Source organism: Periophthalmus magnuspinnatus, chromosome 9 (assembly GCF_009829125.3).
Source record: "Periophthalmus magnuspinnatus isolate fPerMag1 chromosome 9, fPerMag1.2.pri, whole genome shotgun sequence".
In the NCBI taxonomy this organism is placed as follows: Eukaryota; Metazoa; Chordata; class Actinopteri; order Gobiiformes; family Gobiidae; genus Periophthalmus; species Periophthalmus magnuspinnatus.
The window spans coordinates 14,054,702-14,063,258 of NC_047134.1; the positions used below are offsets into that span (position 1 = coordinate 14,054,702).

The 8,557-nt window shown below is 40.5% G+C and overlaps 2 protein-coding genes across 2 annotated transcripts; one reads left to right on the top strand and one right to left on the bottom strand.

Moving 5' to 3' along the window:
- Positions 1-5,439: 5,439 nt before the first annotated feature.
- Positions 5,440-7,600, bottom strand: smn1 (survival of motor neuron 1, telomeric). Its single transcript, XM_033972418.2, has 8 exons — positions 7,482-7,600; positions 6,958-7,029; positions 6,755-6,883; positions 6,460-6,651; positions 6,186-6,350; positions 5,977-6,045; positions 5,761-5,868; positions 5,440-5,669 (listed from the first exon to the last, which is right to left on the bottom strand). Exons 1-8 carry the CDS (start codon positions 7,527-7,529, stop codon positions 5,613-5,615), a joined length of 840 nt encoding a protein of 279 aa, XP_033828309.1. The 5' UTR covers positions 7,530-7,600; the 3' UTR covers positions 5,440-5,612.
- A 131-nt stretch (positions 7,601-7,731) lies between these two features.
- hspb11 (heat shock protein, alpha-crystallin-related, b11) lies at positions 7,732-8,557 on the top strand. Its single transcript, XM_033973164.2, has 5 exons — positions 7,732-7,834; positions 7,937-8,043; positions 8,137-8,205; positions 8,297-8,340; positions 8,440-8,557. Exons 1-5 carry the CDS (start codon positions 7,743-7,745, stop codon positions 8,530-8,532), a joined length of 405 nt encoding a protein of 134 aa, XP_033829055.1. The 5' UTR covers positions 7,732-7,742; the 3' UTR covers positions 8,533-8,557.

Here is an 8,557-nt window from a genome sequence, read left to right on the forward strand (position 1 = left end):
TGTCCACGGGTGGGTGACACAGCGACACCTCATGTGGTGTCCCGCGTGTGTCAAGAGACCCCTACTGGCGAGACTCCGCTACACACCATCCCACAGCAAAACAGTCACTCCCATCTCTATTTAAGGAACCACTGAAAGTATTAGAGTGTGGGTTGATTTGCCAGTGCCTTAACCTGCAGAGGACACAGAGAGAGGACACAGAGAGAGGACACAGAGAGAGGACACAGAGAGGACACAGAGAGGACACAGAGAGGATACAGAGAGAAGACACAGAGAGGACACAGAGAGGATACAGAGAGAAGACACAGAGAGAGGACACACAGAGAGGACACAGAGAGGATACAGAGAGAAGACACTGAGAGGATACAGAGAGAAGACACAGAGAGAGGACACACAGAGAGGACACAGAGAGGATACAGAGAGAAGACACAGAGAGGATACAGAGAGAAGACACAGAGAGAGGACACACAGAGAGGATACAGAGAGAGGACACAGAGAGGATACAGAGAGAAGACACAGAGAGGACACACAGAGAGGATACAGAGAAGACACAGAGAGGACACAGAGAGAAGACACAGAGAGAGGATACAGAGAGAGGACACAGAGAGGACACACAGAGAGAGGAAACACAGAGATGACAGAGAGGACACACAGAGAGGACACAGAGAGGACACACAAAGAGGACACAGACAGAGGACAGAGAGAGTACACAGAGAGGACACACAGAGAAGACACAGAAGACACAGAGAGGACACACAGAGAGGACACACAGAGGCCACAGGGAGGACACAGAGAGGACACACAGAGAGGACACAGAGAAGACACAGAGAGGACACCCAGAGATGATACAGAGAGGACACACAGGGAGGACACACAGAGATGACACAGAGAGGACACACAGAGAGGACACACAGAGATGACGCAGACAGAGGACACAGAGAGGACACACAGAGAGGACAGAGAGAGTACACAGAGAGAGAACACAGAGAGGACACACAGAGAGGACACAGAGAGGACACACTGAGAGGACACACAGAGAAGACACAGAGAGGACACACAGAGAAGACACAGAGATGACACAGAGAGGACACACAGGGAGGACACACAGAGATGACACAGAGAGGACACACATAGAGGACACAGAGAGGACACACAGAGAGGACAGAGAGAGTACACAGAGAGGACACACTGAGAGGACACACAGAGAAGACACAGAGAGGACACACAGAGATGACACAGAGAGGACACACAGGGAGGACACACAGAGATGACACAGAGAGGACACACATAGAGTACACAGAGAGGACACACAGAGAGGACACAGACAGGACACACAGAGAGGACACAGAGAAGACACACTGAGAGGACACACAGAGAAGACACAGAGAGGACACACAGAGAAGACACAGAGAGGACACACAGAGATGACACAGAGAGGACACAGGGAGGACACAGGGAGGACACACAGAGGACACAGAGAGGACACACAGAGGACACACAGAGGACACAGAGATGACGCACAGAGGACACACAGAGAGGACACAGAGAGGGCACACAGAGGACACGCAGAGAGGGCACACAGAGGACACGCAGAGAGGACACAGAGAGGACATAGAGAGGACACAGAGAGGACATAGAGAGGACACACAGAGGACACACAGAGGACACAGAGATGACGCACAGAGGACACACAGAGAGGACATAGAGAGGACACAGAGAGGGCACACAGAGGACACACAGAGAGGACACAGAGAGGACACAGGGAGGACACAGAGAGGACACCCAGAGATGACACAGATAGGACACACAGAGAGGACACAGAGGACACATAGTCCACAAGTCGTTCTCATTCTCCGTAGCTATATGGCACATGGCCTCATGTGAAAAGCTGAAAACCTCACTTCACTAATTAAGCTTCAGAGTTGGTGAGGTGTCAGATCAGAGAGTCTTTTTAAGTTTAAAACAACTGGATTTCAAACTTTGCAATGAGAGAGACTCACATGAGGCTCTTTATTCTTTCTGATTGGATAATCATGTGGAGAACCAAACACAACATTATAACATAAATAAATTCAACATGTTTGTGTTTTTTGTAATGAAGAATAAGTCAGCATTATAATTGTTACTGGTAAGAGATATATTTAACTTGAACTGAACTATAGTTGAACTATAGATAGATATAGATATAGATATATATATATATTTCTACTATGGTATATAAACTAAAATCAAATCCATTCTTTATCACTTGTGACTTGTAACATAAGAAAACAGAACAAAGAGACATGTATGCAGTGTTTCTTCAGCATAGAAATGTTACAGAATGTGTATTCAAACTACTTTTCTAATCCCAATAGTTCTGAAACCATTTAGCCTGGAATCTGCACATCTACTAATGGACAGAGAGGCTTCTCCAAGGAGATTTATGATAAATCTTCAGCAGTTAAAGGTCATCTGCAGGTAAGTACAGATAAGCCGCACTTATCAAATACATATTGGAGTGAAATGACTGGGAGAGTGCTCAGTGCTGTGATGAGTCTGAGGAATCTCCTAAACGGCACTGGGCACCCACATCCTGCTGAGCTGGAATCTGAGACAGGCAGACAGGAATCAAAGATCTGTTTTACAAAGATGAGGTCACCTCCAGGTCAGCTCAAGGCATGCTGGGAACATGTAGAACTGGTGGACACACACTGTTAAAGAGTTCAGATATCAGGCCATTAGGCTAGTAAAATCATATCCACTTTATCTTAATATTGTACAATGACAATCAAAATGTCTTATGTTATAGTGATTTTCACTGCTAAATTAATTTTGCATGTATTTATATAATAACTTTTACTAACTCCTACTTACTCCAAAAATAAACACATAAATAAATAAATGGAGATGACAAAGTGGGCAGTGAGAAAACAGTGGTAGCTGTCACTGGAATACTTTTTACTTAAGATTTTAAAAGGTCTTGTTGCAAATACAATGACTAAACAAAGATACTTGTAATAAATAATTAATAACAAGACAATACACTATAGTTAAACTACACAGTTTTTCTGGTATAATAAAGTCGGGTGGACATTTACATGACCTAAATAGTTTGTGCTTATGGTTCATGTATTCTCTCAAACCAAATATTGTTGTTGTTTGTCTGTCTGTGTGCAACATGCATTAATCTGAATAATGTTATAGTTCAGAACAGACAGGAAAAAGGCTAGGGCAAGTGAGGCACTAATCTCCCCTAAAGTATCCCATTTAAATGTGTTTGTTGATGTTGTAGGCTTGAATAAATAGCTGAAGGCATTATAACTCATGCAGCAATGCAATCTTGAGTTCTGGTGCCTTTTCCAATCTGTTGTGTGTGTGTGTTTTTAGAGGGGGGACTTATGTGAAATGCAAATTATGTTTACATACCTCATACTGCTCTTGGTCATAGGGGGCAGACAGTCACAGGGAGGAGTGGTGCTAGGTCGGACCCCCTTTTAACTTCCTGTGGGTTTTGGGTGATGCACACTGAACCCTGTGGGCAGCTTAGAAGTTTTAGGGGGGAGAGGCGGTGGACTTACGAACGTGCAAGCTTGAGCGTGGCAGATTTGAAAAGCCCATCTGGGAGGGAAAGATAGGTCTGTGCTATCAGCCCTTGTTTGTACTGCGTTCTATTTGTAAATCCTATAAACTAAATTTCCCTGTTATCACACTCTCCCTTTTCTCTCTGCGGCACATATACAAGCACGAAATACAGCAGAAGACAAAGGAGGCAAGAGGGATAAAATGCAGTCCACATAGAACATAACAGTAAGCTATAAAACCAAGATCACATTCAGTAGCTGAATGAATGCTATGGAAAGCTGTGAGGGATGTCACATCACATTAGACACGGCAGAAAATCAGACATACCACTAAGACCTGGGTCTACAGGGGTGCAAAAGGGGGCATTACAACTTCATTTTAGGCAGGTAAAATAATGACGTAATGAAAGAATACTGTATTTGCACCCCTTGGATGCACCCTCAGTCAACCACTAACCACTTTTCTTTTCATTCAATTGCTTTATGAAGTACCTGCCATCTTAACAGTAGATAAGTGGGAGTGAAATCACAAGAGCTGTACAGAAAATATGGGAAATGTTTAGAGAGAATGAACACTGCTACAGACTCAGCAGAATGATTGTGGCTGTTTCCTCTACAATTACATGTGGTTTTCTCTGCTATATTTATACTCAAATTTGCAACCGTTCCTCTACTATATTGCTTTTTTATTACCAAACCTCAAACATCCCCATACTATTCAAGAATTCAAAGTAAAGATTACAATGTATACCATGTAAATTCACGACTCAAAAGGCTATACACAGTAGTCTCCTTATATTTAGCATTGTGAATGCGTAAATGGCACCTCTTCAGGTGCGCAGGACGAACCAGTATGAGTTTTAAATTTTACTACAAATATGACAGTGTGTGATGCTGCAACAACTAGCTCACTGAAATATGCGCTTATCGGAGACGAGTAGAAAAACATGATGGATGTGCTCCTATACTGGGTGGTGGATGAGAAAACACCTCAGGGGAAAGGAAAAGCTTAAATGGAGGCATGGTGTGGACTATTGCTCTGAATAAACTATGTGAAGATAACTGAAGGTACTACAGCCCAGATACGAATAGAATTAAAAATGATGCTAGCAAGCTTAGAGCCAACCAGATACCATGGAAGTGGTTTAGCAGGGATTTTGTACAGGTATGCACTCATGAGAATACTGTCCTAACCCCCATGTTTCATAATGCAGTACTACACTAGTCTGACTTCTGCTGGACAGCATCAGCTATTGCAGCCTGCCTGCTTCATGTCAAAATGCTGATTTCAATAGTGTCTATCAGGGCTAAAATTAATTAAAGACTGATTCAGAATAGAGCTGTAGAATCCTTAAGTCATTCAGTTAATTAATCGTTTGATGGTGTCTAAGTGGACCATTTATTTTATTAAGATTATATATATTTTTCACACTAATCACACTAGAAAGATGAATGCAAGGACTGAGTTAGTAAATAAATATAATAAACAAATTATTTATTCCTGCCTTAGGATGCCTCCTGGACACCTCACTAGGGAGGTGTTCTGGGCATGCCCCAGTGGGAGGAGGCTCCGGGGAAGACCCAGGACACGCTGGAGGGACTATGTCTCTGAGCTGGCCTGGGAACACCTTGGGGTCCCACTGGAGGAGCTGGAGGACGTGTCCGGGGTGACTGCTGCCCCCGCAACCCGGCCCCGGATAAGCGGAAGAAAATGGATGGATTATTATTTATTAGTACTTATCTGTATATGTAGTAGTTTCTGTGGAATATCCTAATAATTTTGAGAGCTTTTTCCCCAGTCACTCTGGGCCCCCTTTCAGAGCAAAACTTCAGTCCAATGAGAATTTAGAGCCATAATTAAAAAAAGAAACACTATATGCTTAGGGCGTTTTATTAAGTTATTTACAAAGAATACAAAATTCTTTTTTCTCCAAAAGTACTTAGTTACTTAGTACAACCAATTTACATGTAATCTATACAAATTACTTATTTAACAAAAAGTATCAGCACAACATTGATACCAGTGGTAAAAATATATATTTTTTAATTTTATTTGTGGTTGTGTTTTGTGAAGTTGGCAGCCTCTTTCCGTGCTTGTTTTAATCCCTAAAAGAAAAATTTATGATTCAAAATCACAAAACATTGGATGATTTCATAATCAGATATTTTATCTTTTCCTTATTTTCAATAGACATACCAAGTAGTATCCAGTGTGATAGCCACTCATATACCAAGAGATGAGGACACTGCCCAAAGCCTCATCATCGACCATGTCAGGGCTCATCGGTGGAGGTGGTGGGATCATCTGAAGGAATGAGAAGTCCAATAATAATACATTATACACATGACGCATTCCTTCAAATATCCACACGTCCTACAAATACACAGGCTACATAAGAAATGACGCTCTTACTGGTGGGCCAAAAGCCATCATAGGAGGCCAGGGAGGAGGAGCATGTCCACTTGAGCGCTTATTTCCAGTCTGCAAGATAAGAGCTTTTTAATCCAAAGGATGCTTAAATTAAAAGAAGGACGCATACATTAAAAACAAGTAGAAAGATGAAATACAAAATACAACTACACAGATTAACAGGAGACAGTGTATAATTTTACACAGTGTACCTGTTTGAAAGTTGGCATTGGAGGTGGCCTGGGGGGAAATTCAGGAAAACCATGAAGATCATCTTTGTGTGTTTTGGACTTGTGTTTACTTTGTGTCTGCAGTTTGGGTACATTCGGGGTTGCCGACCGATCACTTTCCTCTGTTGATGATTCAACCTCATTTGTCTAAATTGAAAAAAAAAAAAAAAAATTATATATATATATATATATATATATATATAAATAATTCACCTTCACATGTAATGTGGTCAGTAACCAATATTGTTATATTTACCTTTGAATTTGCTTCTTCATCGCCCTCTGAAATATCTGAAATCAAGTCTTCAAGATTTTGTTCTTCTTCATTACCATAATCTGTATATGTAACAATGCAAGTGCCCCTTTTCTCATCTATGGAGGAGATGGTGGCAGCATACAATTGTCCATCTTCTGACCAGTAAGCACAGCATGAATCTCCAACCTGCCACTATGACGGGACAATATAGTGATTATGTAAAACAGTAATTTATAAAGAGAGCAAATTAAGGGCACTATGGGATCAAATTTGTCATGTTTTTTTATTTACAAACCAATTTATCTGGAGGTGCGTTAGTTCGTTTTCTACTTTGTTTCTTCTTATTATTCTTTCTTTTCTTTCCTGGATCGCTTTTCTTGGAGGGTTGTGGTTCCTCTTCTCCCTTTTCTCCCTTCAAAGCAGTCTGGTCAAAATATAAATGTTATTGTAAATGTGTTGACATTACACAAATGTGCGTTTGTGCAGAGGAATGCTTACCTTAAATGATGCAACTGCCTTGTCATAAGCCTTTACCAATGCTGTATCATCCCAAATGTCGGAGTCGTCACTCTAAAACAGTAATGTATGTTACTGACATAACTTAACAATAGATACAATAGCAGTGGACATTTTCTAAACAATACAACAGGCTGTGGTGTAAATCACTATTTATATTATATATAGCCTGTAACATAACCAGTCATATTACAGGCTATACATTTATCAGTGCATTACTTTATTGTGTATTGCGTAAAGACATGCATGTGTACTCTGCCCTAACAGCTTCACAAGTGGAGCTTCTTTGTTTAACAGACAAACATACAAAACACATTACCTATGCATAATGTGAAATATAAAACTGCAAGCATTTTTTTATCATTTCAAATCAAACTTTTTTTTATAGTTTCTTACTGCTGAGCATCACATTTGGGTGTTAGCATGATAGCAAACTGACCATGTGAAAAGACATATTTTTGATAAACTGTTGAATAGTTTCCACTAAATAGTGCTGTATTACTTACTTGTCCTGCTCCACGAGTAAACACCACATCTTTACATCCATTTGCCATTTCTAAGACGTCATCTACTGCTAACAACAGCTAAATAAACGAACAATTCTGCGCCGGGAAATGACGTCGACAGGACGGTGACGCATTTATCCTGCGACTCTGTGGTTGACTTGGCAACCAGATAGTTTGGGCTATCCTCAGAGTCACAGAAAACATAATCGATCCAAATAGCTATACGTTTCCCGCCAGATTATTATTATTATTATTTTTAACATGATTGACCCTGTCCTAAAATCTGCGGGAGCAAAGATTGTCGTCGCTTCATCCCACGACGAGAATTATCCACCAGAAAACATTATTGACGGGTGAGTACTGAAAACCTTAGCACAACATGACAACAAGAGCAGTGTCCTCATGACAAATCTTTAACCTGCACATCATTGTTGGACGCGTGTTTTCGTCTCTAGAAACACTAAAACATTTTGGATGACCACTGGGATGTTTCCACAAGAGTTTATTATTCGTTTTGCTAATTCTACCAACCTCAGTGCTGTGACAGTGGACAGCTACAATGGTGAGAAAATAATACAACTGCTTTTTGTGGCAGCTGTGAAGAGGCTGGTCTGTTTTGCCAGTGTTTAATACTGTATGTTCCACTTCTTTCCAGTGAGGAATATTAAGATTGAAGTAAATGACTCAGAAACAGCCAAAAAATTTGAGCCTGTCATAGAAAAGGGTAATTAAAAAAAAAATTATAATTTAATCATAGCACAATATAATGAACTGTATAGGGCTGTTGTAATAATGCACATCTCACTTCTTTGCAGAATTTCCTCCTACACAGGGTCATCTTCAGTCACATGTTATTTCAGTGAGTCAAATTTTGGTGTCTCATAAATACTACACTTTGTTGTTTAGTTTTAAATGTATGTTTATATCTTAAATATACCTTTTCTTGTGTTATTTTCAGCTAAATGGAACTAATGCAACACATCTGCGGTTTATAATCAAATCAGGTTATGATCATTTTGTTTCTGTGCATAAAATCAGTGTTCAAACTTGATTATGTTTAATAAATACAATGTTTT